This window comes from Mus caroli, unplaced genomic scaffold, assembly GCF_978045245.1.
Source record: "Mus caroli unplaced genomic scaffold, Mus_caroli_1 scaffold_6, whole genome shotgun sequence".
Classification (NCBI taxonomy): domain Eukaryota; kingdom Metazoa; phylum Chordata; class Mammalia; order Rodentia; family Muridae; genus Mus; species Mus caroli.
The window spans coordinates 134901292-134924614 of record NW_028227261.1 but is presented as its reverse complement, the minus strand read 5'-3'; the positions used below and the strand labels follow the sequence as shown (position 1 = coordinate 134924614).

The 23323-nt window shown below is 35.9% G+C and overlaps 1 protein-coding gene across 4 annotated transcripts in view; it reads right to left on the bottom strand.

The window, feature by feature from the left end:
* Nucleotides 1-652: 652 nt before the first annotated feature.
* Wwp1 (WW domain containing E3 ubiquitin protein ligase 1) overlaps nucleotides 653-23323 on the bottom strand; it is a 90222-nt gene continuing 67551 nt past the window's right edge. For all 4 annotated transcript variants that reach the window (XM_021160469.2, XM_021160472.2, XM_029475936.2 and 1 more), the window contains 8 exons: nucleotides 19628-19787; nucleotides 16531-16664; nucleotides 16289-16429; nucleotides 11849-11969; nucleotides 10670-10774; nucleotides 7936-8032; nucleotides 7068-7140; nucleotides 653-896 (listed from right to left, as the gene is read on the bottom strand). In XM_021160469.2, the coding sequence (XP_021016128.1) occupies nucleotides 797-896; nucleotides 7068-7140; nucleotides 7936-8032; nucleotides 10670-10774; nucleotides 11849-11969; nucleotides 16289-16429; nucleotides 16531-16664; nucleotides 19628-19787 (931 nt within the window). In that variant the 3' untranslated portion in view covers nucleotides 653-796. The remainder of the gene's footprint in view (nucleotides 897-7067; nucleotides 7141-7935; nucleotides 8033-10669; nucleotides 10775-11848; nucleotides 11970-16288; nucleotides 16430-16530; nucleotides 16665-19627; nucleotides 19788-23323) is intronic.

Here is a 23323-nt window from a genome sequence, read left to right as displayed (position 1 = left end):
AAGTATTAAACTATCAAATCATTAGCAATTGAATTTGAAGAACATTACAAGTTTAAAAATGTAAGTGTAGAAATGCCTGATTCTTTAAATTTCCACAAATACCCAACATCCAAAAGTAAGATGTAAATAGACCTCTGCTCTTCAGCAAATCAATTCCAGCTGCTCCTAGACACTACTGGATCTATTACACGACTTCTGTGTTTACTGATATAACAATGATGTGACTAAAAACCCTATTCATTTAGTACAACTTAATGAGCTGAAGTACTTGTCTTCAGAAAAGCCAGCAGCAATTTAAAAAAAATACACTTAAAGTAAGAGTTGGCTTAAGCCCTAAATTCCTTCCTGAACAGCCATGCAGCTAAACACAATCCAATGTCACCTAGGGAGAAGAACATGGAACATGTGCACTTTCCCCTGGATAACAGAAACAAGGCAAAGCAAATTCAGAGTTTTGTGAATGAACGGCTGTCATGTTTAATACACCTGGCGCTCTATAAAACTAGAGCCACTGTCATATATGGTTATATAGATATATACTTTTTAATAAATTCTCTTGCTTGCGTCAAAGTTTAAGGATGATTTTTTTTTCCCGGTCAGTCATTTAAAGGGAACAATAAATAAAGTAGAAAATGATGAAATGTTTTGCATATTTCTGTGGAAGAACGGAAAACATTTATACTTTGAAAGGTTCAGAAAATTAACTGTACAGAATGAACAGCTTATATACACTATCTGTGCAATTTTTCTTGGCTGGGGTATTTAAATGCAAGAGCTTCTCCAAGACAAGTCACATTCATTCTTGTCCAAATCCCTCTGTCTCTTCTATTGCAAAAAGAAGTTTTTCCTTTAGTTGTTCATAACTCTTATATGGTGGGAGATCCAAGCGATTAAAACTGAACAAAAACAAAAACAAAATCAGATGTTTGCAATGAAATAAACTGAAGATATTTGTAATATAGTATTCTTTAACAGTACATTGAAACCTGAATATTATGTATATAAAAACTTTGCCAAAGGTATCCTAACAATTTAATACAATAACTAGTATATTAACACATCTAAATTAAATAAAGGAATCTATATAAAATTTACGTCGTAAAACATCTATATATTTGCCAAAGAATAATGGTACTACAAATAATGTCAACATTATAAAGACCTGATGTAAAATGGGTTTCCTTTTGCTATTCTGTTGTCATGGGTGATGAGGTTCCATAATTTTTCTTAGGTTAGTTAATTTCATCCATCCACTCATTCATTTATTTTCTGAGTTTTGTGTGCAAGATGCTCCAGTAGCTGGTAATACACTCATGAAAATCCTAAGTCCCTTAGCTCACAGAATATATGTTCCGATAGACTCAGTCAGTAAATACATATATACTTTTGTCTCCTTAAATAATTTCACCACATTAGATTTTAATCTACAGACTGACCATTTTCCAGTTCTTCCAACACATACTCTTTTCTGAGACTGGATTATTAAAAGAAAAATACTGAAACTTAGAAACCTTTCTTTACATCATTTACTTATTGTAGACACTTCTCATCTGTCCTTGCCCGCACCCATGTAAGTTAGGAGAGCTCATAATTAGGTCTAGGAGAAGGTACCCAACTTCAACACACCATTAATGTATTGATGGTAGCAACTGAGACCATATATTGATTGCCTTTCATTTTAAACTATACTCCATGAAAGAAACTGTCTTAACGGTAATTGAGATTAGGAAAACAAAAAAAACAATATCCCCCCCTCCTTTTTTTTTTTTCTCAGTATAATCTTATATCAAAACAGTCTTACCCTTGGCCAGATCTTGTCATTCTGCTAATCCTATTTTTGACTTTCTGTTGTCATCACACTCTTGTGTATACTGCTCTGTCTCATCTGATTTGGGAATTTGGGGTTTGTGTTTTGATTTTTTTCCTTATCACCTTGCATCCAATCCACTTATTTTCTTCACCTCCTATGTTACTTTATATCACTGCCTGAGGCACTTTCCCTAGCTTACACCACACTTAGAAACCCTTTGTTGCTAAAGCCACAGAAGGTGTAAGATGATAGATGGAAGCCTAATATCAACTTATTTTATACTTTTTAACATAATACACGCTTTTCTCTATCATGTCCTTTGTCTTTCTTTGGCCTAGAATACCCTTGCAAGCCAAAGTCTCACCTATTCACCTACCAACAATCAGCCTAAATCCTAGAGCTTCTAAGAAGTTTGCCTACAGCATCTTTGTTTCTATTTCAGCATTTATATCATGACTGTTTTCCCCCACTAGATTGAAATAAGCAGTCATCTCTGAATTAGTAAATACCTAATTTAGTGAATGTTAAGCTGAATAACAGAAGACAAAGGATTATTTGAAAATAGCCCAAAGAGATCTCTATTTCAAGAAATGGACCAGTATGTTTGTGCTGTTTCGTAAAGAATAGAGACTGAGACTTGCCCATGTATCTGAAAAAAATGTTGATTCTTAATCTAGAGGAGTTTAAAGCTGTGACATCACTATAAAGATGACAGTAGTAGGATCCCATGCTTCATCTTACCAGCAATCATTAAGGCTAATTGCATCACAGATGAGGATAGATCACTGTTTACCTTAGTCATTACAAATTGTTGTCACAAACCAAAATCTTTCTGATCACCTATTTTTATCCAGATCCAGATCAGAATATTGATTTGTATTTTCCCTTGTTTGAAATAAATCCCAACACCTTTTCAAACATCTTTGGGTCTGATCTGAGCTTCTATTTTATAGCTTTCAGTCTCTCATAGTCTTAACTCTTCATCTCTTACCATAACTGTCATCCAACAAGGTGGGCACATGTCATTTTCTCTAAAGCCAGTCAGTAAAAGCATTCACTTTCTGAGGCACACCCTCAGAAAGGTTCAGCTATGTAACTTTCCGGAATTCCTTAACTATATGTTCTTGGCTGGGCATCATCTATTTAAGGCTTTGGTGTAGAGGCCTTACTTCATAGCATTAGTATGGATAAGAACAATGCTGTGGCCTTCTACTTCTTTGCCCTTGATCCTGATCACTTTTGAGTGACTTGTTGCTCTATTTTCTTCAGTTACTGGCCTCAGAATATCTTTAATATTTTCATCTTCGATGAAGAACTCTAACTTAATATTGTTTTCTGATCATGTTTTTCAAGTTTATTTCAATGAAAATACAAACCTGTTAAGCCAATACTTTTACCACCATACCAAAATGAAACTGAGAGGCTATAAACAACTTAAGTTGAGAAGCTATAAACAACTTAAGTAGATTAAAACAGTAACCGATGTTGCTTAATTTTTAAGAAGGTTTAAATGAACTCACTAATAAATGCCACCAACCATTTAAGGAAAACTAACACTCCTCAAAATATTCCACCAAATAGAAGAAATTTAACAAATTCATCTTATGAGGCTAGTATTACCCTAGTATCCAAAGTGGATAAAGCCAAAAAAGAAAGAAAGAAAAAAGAAAATTATAGGCCTTTATTACTCATGAACACTGATATAACAGTTTTCAAGAAAATACTGCTGAATCAAATTCAAATAACACACCAAAAGGATCATTCATGAGGATGGAGAAATGGCTCAACAGTAAAGAGCACTATTTGGTTTTCCAAAGGATCAGCACCATCATAGAGACTCACAACTATTTGTAACTCCAGTTCCTAGGGAATCCATTGCCTACTGGATGACCTCAAATGACACAGACATGGAGTGCAGACATGCACACAGGGAAAACACTCATACACATAAAATGAGGCGTGACATTTATTCTTCATGATTGAGTTTCATTTCAGGAATTCAAGAATAATACAAAATATGTGAATCATTTAGTAATTCATAGTAATACATCACGATCAGAAACCACCTGATCATATCAACAGATGAAGAAAGGGTCAATATAAGAAAGACCTTTGATAGAAGAACATCCCGTCAGGATAAAAGGCCTGAAGTGCCTAAGAATTGTAGCAATGTACCTCAACATAGTAAACGGGCAAACTTATATAAGACAAACCTATAATCCACATTGTTGTGAGTGGGAAACAAACAAAAAACAAAAACAGCATTTCCACTAAACCAGAAAGAGAAATAAATATCTACTTTCTCTACTATTTCATACACTTCTTTTAGTGTTAACTAGAGCAATAACAGATATAAAAAACATAGGAAAGGAAGAAGTCAAAGTAGGTTTATTTGCAGAGTATGATTCTGTATGTCAGAGAACATAAACTTCACCAGATGTTTTAGAACTAATAAACACTTTGAAATTAGCAGGGCACAAAATCAACATTATCTGTAGCTTTCTTATAGGCTAATAATGAACTTGCCAAGATGGACCTTAAGCAAACAGCCCATTCACAATAGTTTTAAAATGAAACATAAACCGACCAATGAATAACGCTATCCATAAAAGTGAAAGACTTCTATATTGAAACTATTAAAAAACACTCAAGAAGATACTAAAAGAGAAAAAGACTACATGGAGTGCAGACATGCACACAGGGAAAGCACTCATATACATAAAATGAGGCGTGACATTCACGTATTAGTGGAATTAACATTATGAAAATGACCATATTACTGAAGGAAATTTACAGATTCAATGCAATCCCCATTAGCATTCCAATGACATTCTACACAGGATTAGAAAACTCAGTTTTAAAATTCTTATGAAAGCTTAGTTCTACAATCCCTTAGGTGTGTACCTAAAGGGCTTTAACATACTGCAGTGATTTTTACAGTCTATGATTTTAAAGATCCCAAATAGCCAAGGAATCCTGAGCAAAGAAAGCAATGCTGGAGATATCACCTTACCCAATTTCAAATTATACTAGAAACCTAATGAACCAAAACAGATCATCACAATGAAATAAAGACACCAGGAAATAAATCTATACAACTAAAGATATTTGACTTTTGACAAAGATTCCAAAAAGAAATGCTAGAAAAGAAGGCATCCTTTCAACTAATACTGCTGGAAAATGGATGTCCATGTATAGAAAATAAAACTAGATCAATATTTTTCATTCCTTACCAACTATCAATTTAAAGTTTGTCAAATGTAATGCTTGAAATTACTCCAATGTAAAGGATTCTTTGAAAAGGAGTCCTATAATTCAAGAAGTGAAACCAATAATTGATAAATAGGCTTGCACAGATTACAAAACTTCGGCACAGCAAAGCAAATGAGTAACTAGGGCAAGAATCTGTCAGATATACATTTGACAAGGACTAAGAGGATGTTTATTAAGAACAAAAAACTAAATACCAAAAGCCAACCAACTAAATCAAATGGATGAATGAAATAAACAGAGTCCCCAAGAAGAAAACAAAGTACACTGTCCTTAGCTATCAGGAAAATACAAATCAAAATACATTGCGCTCCCACATCATTCCAGTGATAATGGCTATCATAAAGAAAAGAACACATACTGGGAGGATGTGAGGAAGACAGCCCTTATGTACTGCTGGTAGAAATGTTAAGTAGTCCATCTACTATGTAAATCACTAGGGAGAGTTCTCAAAAATTACAACATGTACGTGATGACATACTTATGCTACCCCTAGGTATATACTTAAAGAACTCTAAATCAAAACACAGTGATACATACCTACAGTCTATGTTTCAACAGTATTCACAAAGGAAACTATGCTATCATCAGCCTAGGGCTGATAAGAGTTCGAAACATATAAATGGACAAGAAAATAAGGTGTATGTATACACTAACAGTCTTACTGTGTCACCAAGAATGAAGTTATGTCATCTGTAAGAAAATATTCAGATAGTCATATTAAGCAAAATAAGACTTAGACAAGCATCACAAGTTCTCCCCCATTTATGGGTTCTAGATTATAATACATGTATATGGAACATAAAAATAGAAGCAAGATTGTGGAGGAATGAAAAGAAATAATGGGGGAGGGAAACAAGAGAGGGAAAGAGTTGAACTTAGTCAAAGGATATGATGTATTTACATGAAGATGTTTGTACCAAACCCATTAGTGTATACAAGGAACAGATGCCGATAAACCTGAGTATTAATGTTAGAAAAAAACATATATTCAAACATCAAGCTTTAACAAACTTAGTAATTAGTGTTTCATAAACCACGGGCTCTAGTTGATTTTTTGACAAGTGCATGTTGTTGAAGAGTATCAGGGAACAGCTTGGCATTCCTGCTTTTGTTTGTCCTGAGACCCTACCAAGTTTTAGTCACTATTGTTTCTGCACATGTAGAAATACCAAGGCAGCAAAAACAGAATCATGGCTTAGAATGAAAGTAGCTTTGAACTCCTGAAAGAACCATTTATCTCTAAGCTATCAAGAGGTAGGGGTGTTAACATCTCTCTGCAATCTCTTTCATCCACTTGTTACACTCTTACTAAATGGTTTCTCTAAAATGCCATTACTGGTTATTTATAGTTGTATAAACTAAGTTTCCTTATAAGGAAGTCCAAATTAACAATACTAGTATGTTTTGTTAAATCATGTTTTCCCAATTATGTTCACTTTTTCTGCCTCAGTAAGTTCCAATCAAATCAGTCAATTATGTTCACATTTTCTGACTCACTCTTCCAGTCACTTGAGTCAAGTTCCAGTTCTTAATTCAGGGATTTTTCTTCAGCATCTATTACAAGAATATTCTACTTCTCCCCACAGCATTCTATTTATTAAACTTAAGCTAAACATTGTCCTTTCCAGGGATCTGTCTGATCATCTGAGTCCATAGAAGACTCACTCCAATTATCATACCAGTCTTTTCCTTTTAGCTATTTGTTCATCTTTTCTGCTCTATAAAGATTTCATAAAAATGCAATGAGTAATTCCATCCTACTTGCTATATAATGGGTACTCTAAATACTCGCTGAGCCAACAGACACATTCTCAAGTATTTCTTAGTTACAGAACAGCATATGATTCTCCTCAGCAAGTTGAAATTTTACTTATTCTAATGAATAGGTAGCTCTAATGGCTCTTACCTGCTACCAAAAACAAAATAAAACAACAGCTAAAACCTCTGTGGCCTTCACCTTCCTGTTTAAGAGTCTTGAACTTACCATGTATGGCTTCTTGGTAACCAGGTGTCTTTGCCAACTTTTTCAATACAGAACTTTTGAGGCCCATTACTTCCTAAATCGGGAACATAAGATAAGATGTTTATTTGGTTGGTCCTTTAAAACTAACAGAAGCGTGTCACATTGTTATATGAGTGATAGAGGGGAAACTGAAAGTTTCATAATATCTACACTGAGGAGCTTTTTGGTGGTGCAGAGATGCTGAAGTAAGAATTACATCCATGGAGAGAAAGGTAACTATTTTCACACAATCTTGGTTCCCTAGCAATTATCCTGTGGAGTGAAGCAATAGCTATCTCATCTTTGAAGACACTTTCATTTTATCTCACGTATCTTTGTGGGTGGAATGAGCATGGCTGCCACAGGCTCATACAGTTGAATGCTTGGTCACCAGGGAGTAGCACTATTTGAAAGAACCAGGAGGTGTGACGTTGCTGGAGGAAGTGTGTTATAGGGGATGGGCTCTGAGGTTTCAATAGCCCTTGCAAGGCTCAATGTCATTCTCTTCCTGTTGCCTGTGGATCCAGGTGTGTAACTCTCAGCTATGCCTCCAGCACCATGTCTCCCTGAATTCTGGCCTTGCTCTCTGCTATAACCTCTGGAGTTGTAAGCAAGACCCAATTAAATGCTTTCCTTCATAAGATTGCTGTGGTCATGGCGTATCTTCACAGCAATAGAACATTGACCAAGAAAAATGTTTTCAGTATCAATAGCTCTTTCTTTTCTATCATAGAAACTTTACATATAATTTTCATACAAATAAGTCATTATATTTAATTCTACTGTATGTCTAACATATACTATTATCACAAAATTAACTTCAGAGAAACTGCAGTTATTCTTCATTTACCCATGAGCTCAGCAAATCCTCCTAGAGGCAAGCGACAGGTTCCAGTGACAAACTGCAAGAGTCGCATTCGTACTTCATTATCAGTCTCTTTCACAAACTGTATGACAAAATGAAATGTACTTTAATATAAAATAATGGCCAACATCCCACCAATGAGAGTAAACAAATGAAAATGTTAAAAACAAACAAACACGCCACTGAAACTGGTTCAAGCAATAATAGTGCAGTAAAAAGTATTTGTAGTACCACATAGGTACACTGTAGAAATCCCTTCAGTAACCCTCACAATAATACCACAACTAGCTACTATTCGATCTGTCCTACAAACGGCAGGTCAATGAGCAGCTTAGAAACCTGAAGGTGCTTGACTGAAGTAACCCACAAGAAGGTACACCTGTCTGTGAGGGCTGCAGGTGAACACTATGGCATGTGTTTCTCACTTACTCGTAGACTTCACAACAGTCTACGAGGCAGCTACGAGTCATTAGTAATCTCACCACACATGAAAGAGAAGAGAGGCTTATAGAATTTAGATAATTTGTCTTTTTAAACTGCTAAAATGTTGAACATTTAAAGTCCAGTCTCACTGAGTTCGAAACCACTGTTAGACTGTGTCTACCCCCTTTTAAACTACAAAAACAAATGAACATTTCCCCATTGCTTTTCTCTGTGGTATTTTCTGCTATAAAACATTTTTCAAACTTTCTATGCCATTCACTAGTACCTGAAAAACTATACATGTCTCCAAAATGAACAAGTTTGCTGACAAGTTCTTCTGAAAGGGCAATGTTAGTGAATGAATAAGGTAATGAATATGGTGGTTTGAATATAACAGAAAGCCAGCTAACTTTGAGGGCAGTTTGGGAAAAGGCTTCTTCTTCAAATAGGGAATGCACATGTGGTGGCATTATGGACTTGACTGGATTAATAAAAGCCTTAGTGAGGAGCAAGAGATGGGTGTGCCTGTGAGATCTTTCCAGACAGGATTAACTGAAGAAAGAAGTCCCCTGACCTTGGGAGTTACCATGCCACTTGGACTATGAACCAGACTTAATAAGAGTAGCCTGGAGCAGGCCATATCTGCTACGTGATCTGCATAGCTATGAGCATGCTCCCAAGGGCAAAGCTGTAGCTGCTCTTACACCATGCTTTCCTGTTAGGATGGCTGGTACTCTTAAAACTGTAGTCAAAATAAAGTTTTCTTCCCTTGTTTCTTGTCAAGAATTTGGTTATAGCAATGAGAAAGCAGTAAACACAACGGCTTAGTTGAACATAAGACAAAATGTTTTGCTAATCAGACCGAAACCTTGGACAAACTGTGCTGAGGTATACAGACAGACAGCACTAACCTGATGGTCTTGTGCTTTTTGCCTACCCAGAAATGAATTGCTCTATCCCAGTCATTACAGCTCAGACCTGACTTACACAGGTCCTCTGTGAGGACTAAGGATACTTACTATGGAGCCAGGCATTCCTTAAGGGCCTTTGACCTTTAGCTCTGAAATGTCTGGGAGATGCTAGTGGCCTGAAGTTGAGATAAGAATAGGGCAATGGGCTGTGAGGTATTCACAGCTGCCTTTGCTTCTGAGGGAAAGGAAGCTGATCACTGTGAGAAAGGGGTAAAGTGGTCTTTTTATTACTATATAGTAGGAAAGTAAGAAACAACCGAAGGAAATAGAATGATTCTCCTGCTCGGCTGTGAATTACACGGATAGCTATAAAACACGCCTTAAAACCTCAGAAAGGGACTTAAGGCTGCCCTCCTACTGCAGTAAGAAAAAATTCACTTAACCTAAATTGGAATTGCGTCTAATTCTCTTTTTTTTCCAAATGGATCTGAACATCACAACACCAAATGACATGGGAAACACATTTTATTATCAACTCTGACGTAAACCTCACTTAGGTTCTTAAGTTCCTAGGTTATGTAGACATATTTTGTATATGTTGATGAATATTTTAAGACAGGTTTCCAGAATGGAAAATATTATGCAATAAACTAATGGGAATCATTGTTATGAAAAGATGTACCTTTTGGAAAATCTCCCAGCTTTTCACATGAATGTGAAAATTACCATAAGTCCAACCAACCATTAAGTTGCTCAAATGAGTTGTAGTTAGTAAAATACTTATAGAAAGAATATGCCAGGATTAGAGATTTAAAATAAAGCAAAACAACATGTCTCTTCAAATGTACCTAAATATTAGTATGGAACATTGGATATTCTGAGACCTGATCACAGGTTAAGCCAAAACACAGTAAGAACCAACGGTCATTCTTGCACATCACTGTCTGAATTATTCCCGTTCTTTAGCACATTATCCCCTTCAGAAGATCAAACCCAGCATTGACCTTGTCACTGAGAATATACACCTGGCTGGATGTGACTGGGGATGCCTCTAATCCCAGCACTGAAGAAACTGATACAAGGTGAAAGCAAAGCCAAGATCAGCCTGGGCTGTCCACACAGTCCCTATCTCAGTGTAGAGCCCCAATAAATCTACAACCAGCCAAAAGAAACCCCATACTCCTTTACTTCTCAAAGTGTGCAGAATTCATAGAGTACCGTAATACCACCAAACTATTCATATTTCCATCTAGAAAATAGTGAAGTATTGGAAGGCTAAAATACAGGTCCAAAGTCTCAAAAATTATTAATAAACTACTTAAAACCAACTTTTCTTATCAGAAAATTCTTCAAATGATTTGTCTCAAAACAGATAAAGCAAGTACCTGCCAAAACCAAATAATTTGCTTGCTGTTTCTTGTATAATGTCGATAAACAGTATTTCTCTGCCAGTCTGCCAAGTCAACCTCTTGCATGCCACACAGCATAACCTAAGGGAAGGAACGCAGTATCAGCCACAGCAAAGATTAGAAAGACTATGGGTTTTTGTTGTTTCTCAGGTCTTGCTAACAATCCATTCTGAGCAGACTCGTTTGTCACATTGGTTTCTGCCAGTGTGTTGGGTGCTCCTTCACCTCTTTCCTGAGGCAGGCTCTCATGATGTACTCCTGGCAGGCTTGGAACTCACCATGCATACAGGCTTTCTGTTTAATGAGTTTCAGTTTTAAAAGTTGGAAGAATTACCAAGACTTGATGTATTACAATGCTGTCATACTTAATACTACTGAATTGTACACTTAAAAAAAAATCATTAAAATGGTAAATGTTATATGTATTTTATTTTCTATAAATACACCCACTTCTGATGAATACCCAATAACCTTCTTTACATGCAGTCAGGACCACTAGTAATTCATTTAAAAATCTCATCTTTCAAGAAAGTCACTGTTGGAGAGATGGCTCAGCGGTTAAGAGCACTGACTGCTCTTCTGAAGGTCCTGAGTTCAAATCCCAGCAACCACCTGGTGGCTCAAAACCATCCATAATGAGATCTAACTCCCTCTTCTTGTGTGTCTGAAGACAACTACAGTGTACTTACATATAATAAATAAATAAATCTTTAAAAAAAAAGAAAGTCACTGTTAAATTAAGATTTCTGAAAATTCCTCAAGTTATTAATAGTGATTGAATAGTTTATGAACCCTAATAGATGACAATGATTGATAATATTGTCCTTGCAATACCATTGTTCTTAAAATATCACAAAACATAAAACCCACCTACTTTTAGATAAATTATAAAAATCAATATTGTACTAAAATGTGTGGACACTGTTGTATAAAACAATAAAACAAGCTATATACATGGTGGAGACTGCTGGCCCCACCATGGTAGGCTGAAATAGAAGGATCATGACTTCAAGGCCCATCTGGGCTGAACAAAGGAAAAGACAACACTGAATATGGAGACGAGAGATGAAATGAGACTGGAAAGGGAGAGGAAACACAAAGGCCACCCACTCCAACAATAGCATTCCCTACAATCATATAATAAAAGAGCCTAACCTCCAATTCTTTTTCATCAAAGTACTGTAGCCACTGAAGGGGAACAACTTCATTAAACCCATCAAGGAAAGCTTTGGTCTGTTCTTGTACTCCTCGAGAAAAACGCCATTCTGTCATTAAACTGAAAATAAAGATAGTATTTGAAAATAGGTTATGTATATACAAAGTTAAGGGACAAAAACACCAAAAAAGCTTTAAATTTCTTTTCTTTTTCTAAATATACTACCCAATATGTGCATACAACAAGCATGTATGTATACATATGTTATTTTTAGAGTTAATATTTTTCCATTAACAAATTCATGCTATCACTTTTAGTTACTTTTATTCTTGAGATTATAATTTTTTTGCTTTTTATAAAAAAAAGTCTTATTTACATTCCAAATAGTGTTCCTCCTTTCTATTCCCCCTTCCAAGAGTTCTCCCCATCTGCCCTCCCATTTGCCTCTGAGACAGTGCTCCTCCAACTACCCATACCCACCTCAACCTGTCTCCCTTCGCTTTCCTCCCTCCAAACCCACCTACATACCCTTCCCATATTCCAATAAAAGGAAAATCTAGAAGAAATAATACATTTCTTGACACATATGATCTACGATAATTACATGAAGAGAATATAAACAACTTAAAATGGACCTATAAAAAGCAGTGAGATCCAAACAGTAATAAAGAACCTTCCTAAGTAACATGGCTCAGGCCTTGACTCACACAGAGAACTAATCAGTGCTCCCCAAAGTAGTCCATAAAATTAGAACACAGTCCATCAAACTCATTTTATAAAGACAGTTATCACCTGATACCAAAACCTTATAAGGATAGACAGACTGACAGATACACAGACACACATAAAAAAGACAGACTGAGACTATAGAATAGAAATCACATGGGATCTCAGTGGATGGAGAAAAAGCCTTTGACAAAGTACAACCCTTCAAGACATAAGCACTGAAGAGCCTAGTATCATATAACAGCATAATGAAGGCTGTATCTGAGTAGTCTATAGCCTTTGCAGTAAATGGGAAAAACGTCAAGGCATTTCTCACAGGGCTGAGACAAGGCGATACGCAGTAAATGACTTGAAGTAATAAGAGTACTGAGGCAAGAAAGAAACAAAGGCTATAATTATTCTTGTTATAGTAATTACTAATTCTCAATGGGGGTTCCTATCCTACCTTTGATCATTCAGTTCCCAGATAAAAGACACACAACTTTTATATTTACAATAAGCCTTTAAAGCACTAGAGCTGGGCAGGTATCTACCCTCTATATTATTATGTCTACTTCCTTACCAATTAAGCCCAAGATATGACTACCAAGGTTTGATCTGGGCTGCTCTTACTTCCAATTGGCCAGCAGCCCTCAGGGCCATGTTTTCATGATCCACCTACCCAAGGTATCTTTTCCTCTCTCCACTTTCTTTTTCTTCCCCTCGTGGTCCTCCCTCAGATCCCAAGCCTGGAAATTCTAACCTAGTCTTATCTCTCTTCTGCCCAGCTATAGGCTCTTGGCATCTTTATTCATCCAATAGGTTTTTGTTTTGTTTTGTTTTTGTTTTTTGTTTTTTTCAAGACAGGGTTTCTCTGTGTAGGCCTGGCTGTCCTGGAACTCACTCTGTAGACCAGGCTGGCCTCGAACTCAGAAATCTGCCTGCCTCTGCCTCCCAAGTGCTGGGATTAAAGTCGCACGCGCCACCACACCCAGCTACAACCAATAGTTTTAAACTAAGAAGCAAGGTCACATTACAGTTTCTCTTGTCTCTGGAGGCAATCAGGCATTGTGGGTCACTATTTAACAGTACAATAAATAGTATTTAACTTTACAATATGATTTCTATTAGCAGAAATTGTGATTCTGTATATGACAAATGCTGAAGACTACACACCAAAACCCTCTTGGAACTAATAAACATGTTTAGCAAAGTAACAGGACACAATCCATACACATATTTATCAGCTACTAATAATTTTTATAGAAATTAGTTAATAGCTTTTCTATATACCAGTAATGAATATGCTGAAAAAGAAATCAGGAAAACAATCACACTGGTAATAGCCAGGAAATAAAGCTTTGAAAGAAATTCAATCAAGAAAGTAAAACAAGTAAAAATACAAAAGCACTACAGAAAGAATCTAAAGAAGACAGAAGATGGATGCCGCCTGTGCTCTTGTAGCAGCAGAATTAGTAACATGAAAATAGCTACACTATTAAAAGCAAAGAAACAGACTCAATGGAACCCTTGTCAAATTCCAATGACATTCTGCGAAAAACAATTAGACAGAAGATCCTAAAAATTATAGGGAAAAAACAAAATATCCCAGGATACCGAGCAATCAAGATCAAAAATAACAATGCTGTAGGTATATTACCATGGTGGTTTCAATTTATACAGAAACACAGTCAGAAAAATAAATGGCCTGTCTAAAAACAGAGACGTGAATCAATTTGATAAATACATGCCCTAGAGTTAAACAGCCACTGACTTTCGTCTAATGAATGGGCAGTTCTTGAAAGATGAGGAACAAATGGAAAAACAAAAAACAAAAAACAAAAACAACAATGTTCAACATCAGTAGTCATCACAGAAATGCAAATTAAAACTACACAGAGATTCCATCTTACCCCAGAGTTGCTAACAAAGAAGCAGAGAAAAGAGAATCCTTATATGCTGCGCTTGAACATGTAAGCTGGCTTGCTTCTATAGTAACTATAAAAAACCAAACAGGCAAGAGGACTAATTGCTTCCCAAATACCATACAGCCATGGAAATATGCACACAATTAACATCATACAGACTGACTAGGTTATATTTAGGAATATATATGCATATACATATAAACATATAACAACAATTAATGAAAAAAATGGGGCCAAGAATTTGAAAGACAGCAGAGGTATATGGGAGAGGGTTTGAAGGGAGGGATAAGAAGAGAGAAATAATCTAATTATATTTATAATCTCAATCTGATGAAAATTCGTAAAGTTAGAAATGATTATATTTAGTGAAATAAACCAGACAGAAAAGCAAATGTTCCATGCTTCCCTTTTTTCAGAAAGATATATACTCGTTACTTTTCTTCTTCAAAGATGTATTCTTATTTTAAGTGGATGAATATTTGCCTGCACATATGTTATATGTACCATGTGAAGGCCTGGTGCCTGCAGAGGACAGAGAGTGGGATCTGGAACTAGAGTTACAAATGGTTGTGCACTACCATGTAGGTTCTGGGAACCAAACTGGGGTTTAGTACACAGGAGCAGCAAATGCTCTTAACTACTGAGCCAATTTTCTAGCTGTCCTGTGACAGGAAAACAGAAAACGAACTGGGAAAGGATAAAAGTAGCTGAAGGCAGTAAGGCTAGGGGAGGAAATGCAAGACTGAACATACCAAAGCCCATGGTTACTTAAAACTTCTATGTACAACCCAGCAGCATGTATACTGAAGAGATGCCAATAATATATTTACTATGTACAAGCTAAAAATTGGGATTGTGGTCTGTGTGTGTTGGTACACACTCTTATTCCCAGCAAAAGTAGGTGGGTTTCTGATTTTGAGTCTAGGCTGGTCTATAGAACAAATACCACAACAGCCAAAGCTACACAGAGAACCCTTTCTTTAAAGCCAAAATAAATAAATACTAAAACTTTTCAAGAGTAGTGTGGGATGAAATGTCAGTGAAAGGGGAGTTTCCAGACACAATTCTGCCCATTCCTGGCATAGCTTCAGTCCCTTTATCTGTAAACGAAGAGGCTACATCACCTTTGCAAAATACTTTGTTAAATTTTTATCATAAAGAACTTAAAAATAAAAAATTCATACACCAAAATTAACCAGACCCCACATCTACTCATCGCCATAAACATTCTGAAGCTGCGAAGCTTCATACTGGATTTTCACTATTGAACATTTGCATGCATTTATCCATCACCAAAAACGGCAGATTTAAAACTAGAAAAAATATACTTTATATCCTCTTTTATGAATCAAGTTTCAGTTACCTACATTCACTCAGTCTTTCACTATCATCTCTGATAATAGTTACTCTTTCCTGTCCTCCCTTCTTCATGTTATACTATCCCGAAGTGCACTTTTACACACACACATATGGCATTGTATATGTATATGTGTAATAGGCTAGGAGAACATACAACTGTTCTTTCTGAGATTTTGAAGACTGGAAATCTCTTTCAGCAGCAGTTGTCATGGCTTCTGATTGGGTCAAAAGCGAGACTGCCTATTGCATGGGCATGGGAAGTGAATGGTGAGCTGCATTGTCTTCCTTCAAGCAAACTCGAGCAGGAGATCTGGATCAGCACAGAGCACAAGGAGCTGAGCCAAGTGTTTCATGAAAACTAATAAGGTTAAGAGTGTAAATATAGGATATTTCTAATTATATTCCATAACTTCTACAGAATGAATTCAATCAGCTCTATCAACCTACCCAATATATTCATCTTTGTTTTCTTCTGTCACCAGGATATTGGAACCTCCCAACTTTAAATCATGTGAAGTAACTTTTCCCAGAATCTCCATGTCTACAGAAAAGTACATTTCTAAGCCACATTCTTCAATATTGTTATCTCTGGATAAAAAAAAAAAATAGTGTGAGTGTGCATATAAACACAGTATATGAATAGGTTTCAATTAATACCTCAATTACAAAAAAAAAAACAAACTTCAAACCTTATCCAGATTAGAGAGTTGTAAAATTCAGTATCAATAGATTCCAAATCCTTAATAGTAAGTTTTTTACTTAGCATACGCTTGTAGAATGGTAAAGAGAAACCAGTATCAATAAACTTTCCATGGAACAGTGCCTGTTAAAAACAAATAAAACATTTTATTTAAACTTACAAAATAATAATCTTTACAGCATAGTGACAAAATAGAAATCATGCACCTTTACATATTAAAAAGCACTATTCAATGGTATAAAATGTGAAGATTAGCATACTATGCAATGCATAGAAAACTACAATGAAAAAATTTATTTCATAGGTCAAACATAATGTACATAAAAACTATAAAGAGATGGTGAGACTTTACTCCCAAATTCTGCCACATTTAAATATTTTTAATAATTAACTTAAACACAGGAATAAAAAGTCCATGTACTTTGTTCCATTCCTTTATTAATCTGTAGGACCCCTGTGTCTTCATGCCTATATACAGCATGAATACAGGAAGACACCAGTGACTTTTGAATCCATAATATCTAAAACTATTTGTAGACCCTTAATCTGTTTATATTAAACCAATAAGTCATGAATTTAATTATCTTCTTATATAGCTTCAAACTCTCCCCAAACATGCTAGAAGTACATATACCAAGCTAGCTAGCTATGACCAGCAACCTCATAGGAAGCACTGTTTACTTACCACATTCAGTTTCCCTGTCTCAGATGACTACGCACTGCTATTCCTTAAGTTACTGCACACAGGAAATGGTAACTGGGAGCTCTTTTGTGTAGTCTACCCATCTGCTCACCACTAGCATCTGAACTCATACTCCTATTGCAAGTAAACTTTCTACCACTTTTGTGAGCAATACAGACTTCTCCCTTTGATTCAAGGTCATTCTCCAATACTTCTTATATTATGGGGTTCATCCAGTTCTTTTTCCTCAGCTGGGCTTGGTGGCTATAATCCAGCACTCAGGAGGTTGGGGTAGGTTATCAACCTAAGCTACAATAACAGAATACTATTAATTGTTACCAAATTCTCTAGGACACTGCACTATGAACTTTTCTAAAGCAGAGATACCTATGTTTGAATATATGTCAATCTTCCCATGCCAGCACTCAAACGTTTTTCACCTTGCTAAAAGGCTGATTTAGCAAGACCTGTCATGTGTACATATGAAAGTGTTAACTATGGTGCCTACTTTGAAATACCCTTCCTTCTATCATTTTATTCTGAGAATCACTTACTTGATTTTTCTAATCTCAGGTAGGTTTTTTTATAGACTCCTTTTCATGGCCTCAGGTTTATAAATATCCCTTAATCCCTCTGTCCCATTATTCCTTAACACAACCATGAGCTTTTGATATTCTCTATGTATTTTGGATCCCCAAATGATTCTTTCTGACCTGGACATCTCCTCGTCACCAGACTTGGATATCTATTTTTTGTACACCTCCACTGGATGCTTATAGGCATCCTGAGTGCAGAAGAAATCCAACATTCTTGACTTTCGTTACCTCCAGTATTTGTTCTTGCCACCAAAACACCTTCTTAGAAACAGTAATTTCAAACAGACACACAAGCCATGCATTTTGGTGCCTCACTTTTATTCTTATGCCTTCCCCCAATCTACCAGAAAACATATCTCTTTCAAACTTCAGAATATAACCTGAATCCAAACCATGTCTCACATCTATTACTAGATGTGAGATCTAGTACAGTACAGATCCAACATCTCTGAGGTCTCACTACGACCTGTACAAATGGTCTGTGTCTCTGTCTGTTTCCCGCTGCCCACAGTAGAGGACTTCTTGTTGGTGTTACTTAGTTCATGACACTTAACTGACCTACTCAAAACCCTACATAAATTCCCTAAAACATCCTACATGGTATTTCTCAATCTTTCTCACCATATTCTCTCCCATGAGTCATTTCTAAACCCTGTAAGCACTGACCTACTGTTCCATGAGCCCAAAGTGTTCTTCCCCAAGGTATCCATGTGACCCTGTCTCTTGCCTTCATATTTCTACTCGTGTTCAGACTTTAGAGGACTGCTTTAACCACTTATATGAAAAAGTAATGCCCATTGCCACCCCCACCCCACCCCCAGCATTACAGAATTTAGATTCCAAGAGTAGAAACTGTACCATTTTGTTGTTGTTATTCTTTAACAGCCAGTGCCTAGAAACGGGCATGGAATTATTGTAGACTTTCAATGGATACTTGCTAAATGAATTAATGACTAATGTAGTGTAGAAATTATAAACAACTCTCATAAGACTGTAATTAGTAAAGCCAACTGCAAAGCTCTGAAAATTCTGAAAAAAATAAGTTAGTGTACTTAAGAGACTCAGATATTCCTTGACTTAAATATTACCACCCCTTTTTCTCCACAAGAAGTGAGTAACAAATTAAGCCTTTTATTTATTAATTTATTTATTCTCCGTAAATTTAATCCATACATAATGTACTTCTTTAATCATATGCCCATTATCACATTATCCTCTCACTCCCAACTTTTCTTCCCTCCTATCTTCATGTCTGTGTGTTTGTGTGTGTGTGCTAGCACATACAACCCATTGTCTGCAATATGGGTTGCTTGAATGAGCATGGATGAAATACTGTTTAATTAAAACAGGGATGATCCCTGGCAGTGCCTACCACTGAGGAATCTGACATGTCCCCCCAAAACTGTAAATTGTTTGTAACTAAGGGAGGATATAGTCTTTTTCAAAAGATTTTTATAAAATACACTTTTTTGCATATGTCTGTGTATTTGGTATGCACATGTGCATGCAGATCCAAGGCTGGTACTGATTGTCTCCCTAAATTATTCACCACCATATTGAGACAGAGTCCTTCAACCAAACAAACCAAACCTGAAAGTTGTAGTTTCAGCTAATTTACCTAGCCAGTTTGCTCTGAGGATCAAGTATTGCCTTATAAGTATCGGAATTACATGCAGGCCACTGGGGATCAGAACTCCAGTCTTAGAGTCTACTTGGCAAGAAGTACCCACTGAACCATCTCCCTAGCCCCCAAAACACTTTTAAAGTAAGCAATATGTAAGTAAGATAATTGAAAGTTGGAAACTCACCATTGCAATAAAGCGACCAATAAAACAGAAGTATGAAAGATGGTCAGGATTTATAGTTGAAGCTGGATTTATCTGTAAACAATAGTTATTCTTGCCTGCATACTCAAATAAGCAATACATTGGGTTCAAAACTTCATGGGAAAGCAAGAAAAACCATTCTCTATAAGAAAATAAGTCAAGATTACTTTTAGCATTCATATATATATATATATATAAATATATGGATTTAAAAGTGGTCTTAAATAGATCCATAATAAATAAATGCATGCACATACACATACATGCAGTCACACACACACACACACCTCTACTCATTTCTTAGCTCTCTTCAATTTCTATTTAATGATCAGGCTTTCCACTCCAAGTCCTGCTAACTCTGCACAGTCACATTGCAAGCTCCCTGTTTTTCACATGGATATGCTTTTCTACATCACAATTTCATTTGGGTATGTTTCTTGGCGTTCAAGTCTACTACATAGATGATACTTTTTCTGAATTCACACTTCAGTCCAATTTTAGCAAATGCTGAAGCAATGTCAAAGGACAGTATGTATATGTCATTGCATTCATTATATAATAATCTGAAAATATATTTTTATGCACATTAAACTTAAAGGTAAAAGCCATGTTGATATATTTTCAGTATTCTTAACTCTTATAGGCATTCTGTAATATGTAGTTAACAAGCTTTTTATTTTGTTTTTCGTTTGCTGTCCTTGACTCTAGGTATGGATCCAGGGTTTCGCTCATGCTAAGCCATGGAAAAGCCACCGAATTAAGTATCTGATGGTGACATTACAGCACATAACTCTGCTGCAGTTACACAGTACGGCGTTTTGTCTTGCTTTCTGAGATAGTCCTACTCTACAGCTCAGCTTCGTCTACAATTTGATATGTAGCCCAAGCTGGCTTTAAGTTTGTAGTAGCCATCCTGCCTCAGGTTCCTAAGGGATGGCATATCTGGCTTTAATAGAACAGTTCAAATTGCATAGCAAATGTATTCAAAATGATCCTAAAATTAAAAAAGATGTGAAATCTCAATTGTGCTAAGTACTTACTCTTAACCACCTATTTTGCTTCACTTTAGTAATTTTTAATCCAAAATATACATGTACAAAATGTTCTAAAGTGAGAGTACAAACTCAAATATTTACTGTGATCAGTGAGTTGCCAAAATCGCCACTCCTCATTATGAACTTGCTAATAAATATGATTGACTTTAAGGAGAGAAATTTTCTAGGTACATTAACCTAATCTTTTTTTAAAATACAGTGGTGGGAATTATCTCTCATAATAAGTGCATGCTATCCTAACAAACTCAGTCAGTTGGTGCCAGTAAAAGCAGAAACTTGGGTATACTGTTCTTAAAGAAAAGCCTGCATTGTTATCATTGTTTGCTTGTTTGTTTTTTAAGACACTATGTAGCTTTGACTGTCCTAGAACTTGCTAAGAAGACAGGGCTGGCTTAAAATGAAATCTGTCTGCCTTTGTCTCCTGCATGCTGGCATTAAAGCTATCACTGTATCTGGTCAAGAAAAGACACAATTTAAATTTTTCATTTCAATCTAGTAATACTGTCAAGCCATTTGAAAATTTTTAAGTCATCATGGTTCACCTCTATAGCAACTCATATGGTCTTCTATTTTGTTTATAAATCATTAAAAGAATTTTAAAAATATTCCCTGAAACTACCTGAGGAATACAGACAACAGTTACAAAACAAAATCAATTATGAATTAATCTAACTCATATAACTAAATCAGGTTCAAAATAGTAACTTCACTTTGTGGTTGGGCTCAATTAACACTTTTTCATCAGAAAAGAGAAATAAGTAAATTCTAGTAAGAATGTGTTTACATGTACACACACACACACACACAGAATAAAATTTTCAATTGCTTCAGATCACTTTTAGAAAGCAGAAAACTAGAGAAAACTGTACTGACCCAAAAGAACGGTTATTGATGACAAAAGCCTTTACCCTAATACCAACACAAAGAGAAATTCCTAACTAGAAAGAGCCAGAAGAATCAACTTTCAACACAAGTTCAGCTCGACACTCTCAAACTAGACATATGAGGCTGAAAGAATCATGAACCAACACATAGGAGCTAGCAGGACCTAAAGAAGAAAATGAGGAAAACATAAAACAGCAAATGAAGAAAAATCCCATGAGAAGCAGCAAAACATAGGGCAATCCTGCAAACAGTGACATGAAGACAGCTTCAGAGAAGCAAACAGGAAAGCACTGGGGTCAGAATGATTAGAGAAAAGATGACAGACACGTTGACTGACAAAGGAGATTCCACATACCCATGACTGATGTTCCTGAAGAAAGAAAAGAACAAATAGAACAGAAAAAAATATTCAAAGATAAAATAGAAGGAAACTTCCCTGAAATTAAAGCTCTTAATATGTTCCTTAAAAAAAAAAAAAAAAAAAAGACCAAACAATCTGCAATGAAACTGGTGAACTTTAAAGTCCAATGTGTGTGCTCAGAGAAGATTTTCTGACCAAAGGTTTGGCCTATTTCATAGTACTCACATTCAATGCTGAACCAACAGTGAAGCAGTACCTAAGACTACTGGATAGACAGTGCTATGCAAGACACTTCTGTCCACTAAGGTTGTTGTTTATATAGAAACCCAACAACAACAACAAAAAAAACATTTCCAAACATGTATCAGCTATAGGAACATACTGACCCAATGAATTCTTGGATAAGCACCTCAATGAAGAATCTATCTAATGTGTGAATGAAATAAAAAATTAAAAGAAAGAAAATGAGGATACAGAAGAACAGTTTAACTGTCTAAACTGTTAAAACATAAAACTATAACCAAATAACTAAGACAAACAATAGTTCAAAAAAGAATGTGAATGTTATCAAAACAGACAGTGAAGGGAAAATAAAAAGTCTCATTTCTAAGATGTACCTTTCATTTCAATGTCTGGACATTTCTGAAACTGAAAAAAACTCAAACTACATACACTATGAATATTTCTTGAATAGTAGCTGAAAATGGTAATAATGATTGGGATAGAGAATGATGCTAATTAATATAAACACAAACAAATTCACAGCAATTATCTATTTCTACCAGGTATGACTTGGTCCTGCTATTTGTCAGATGAATTGAAAGTGTGATTGTCTAATTCTCTAAAATTCTATGAAAATCTGAATTCTTAGGCAGTCTTAATGAAACTGTTAAATTAAGGAATGCTGCCAGGTGTGGGGGCTCAAGCCTTTAATCCCAGCACTCAGGAGTCAGAGGAAGGCAGAACTCTGTGAGTTCAAGGCCAGCCTGATCGACTGATCTATAGAGCAAGTTCCAGGACAGCCAAGGCTTCACAGAGAAATACTGTCTTGAAAACAAAACAAAAGAAAACAAATGCCAATATAGATTTGTGTGAAGCAACGAAAGGGGAAAACAAAGAATATTCACTAACTACTTCACAAGTGTCCACTCTTAACAGTCTATTCAGTAAATGCAGAAAATTTCACTTTCTAAGTAAACTCAGATCAGAGCAAGAGCACAAATAAAAGTGACATGCAACACTGAAGTAGCAAAGTTAACAAGTAGCCCTCTGTGAAGCCATTAAGTATGCCATACCATATGTGAAGTACTATACAGCCACTTGATAAGAGCATTAGCAAGTACAGAAGAGTAATCCTAATGGCTGGAGCCTGTGATG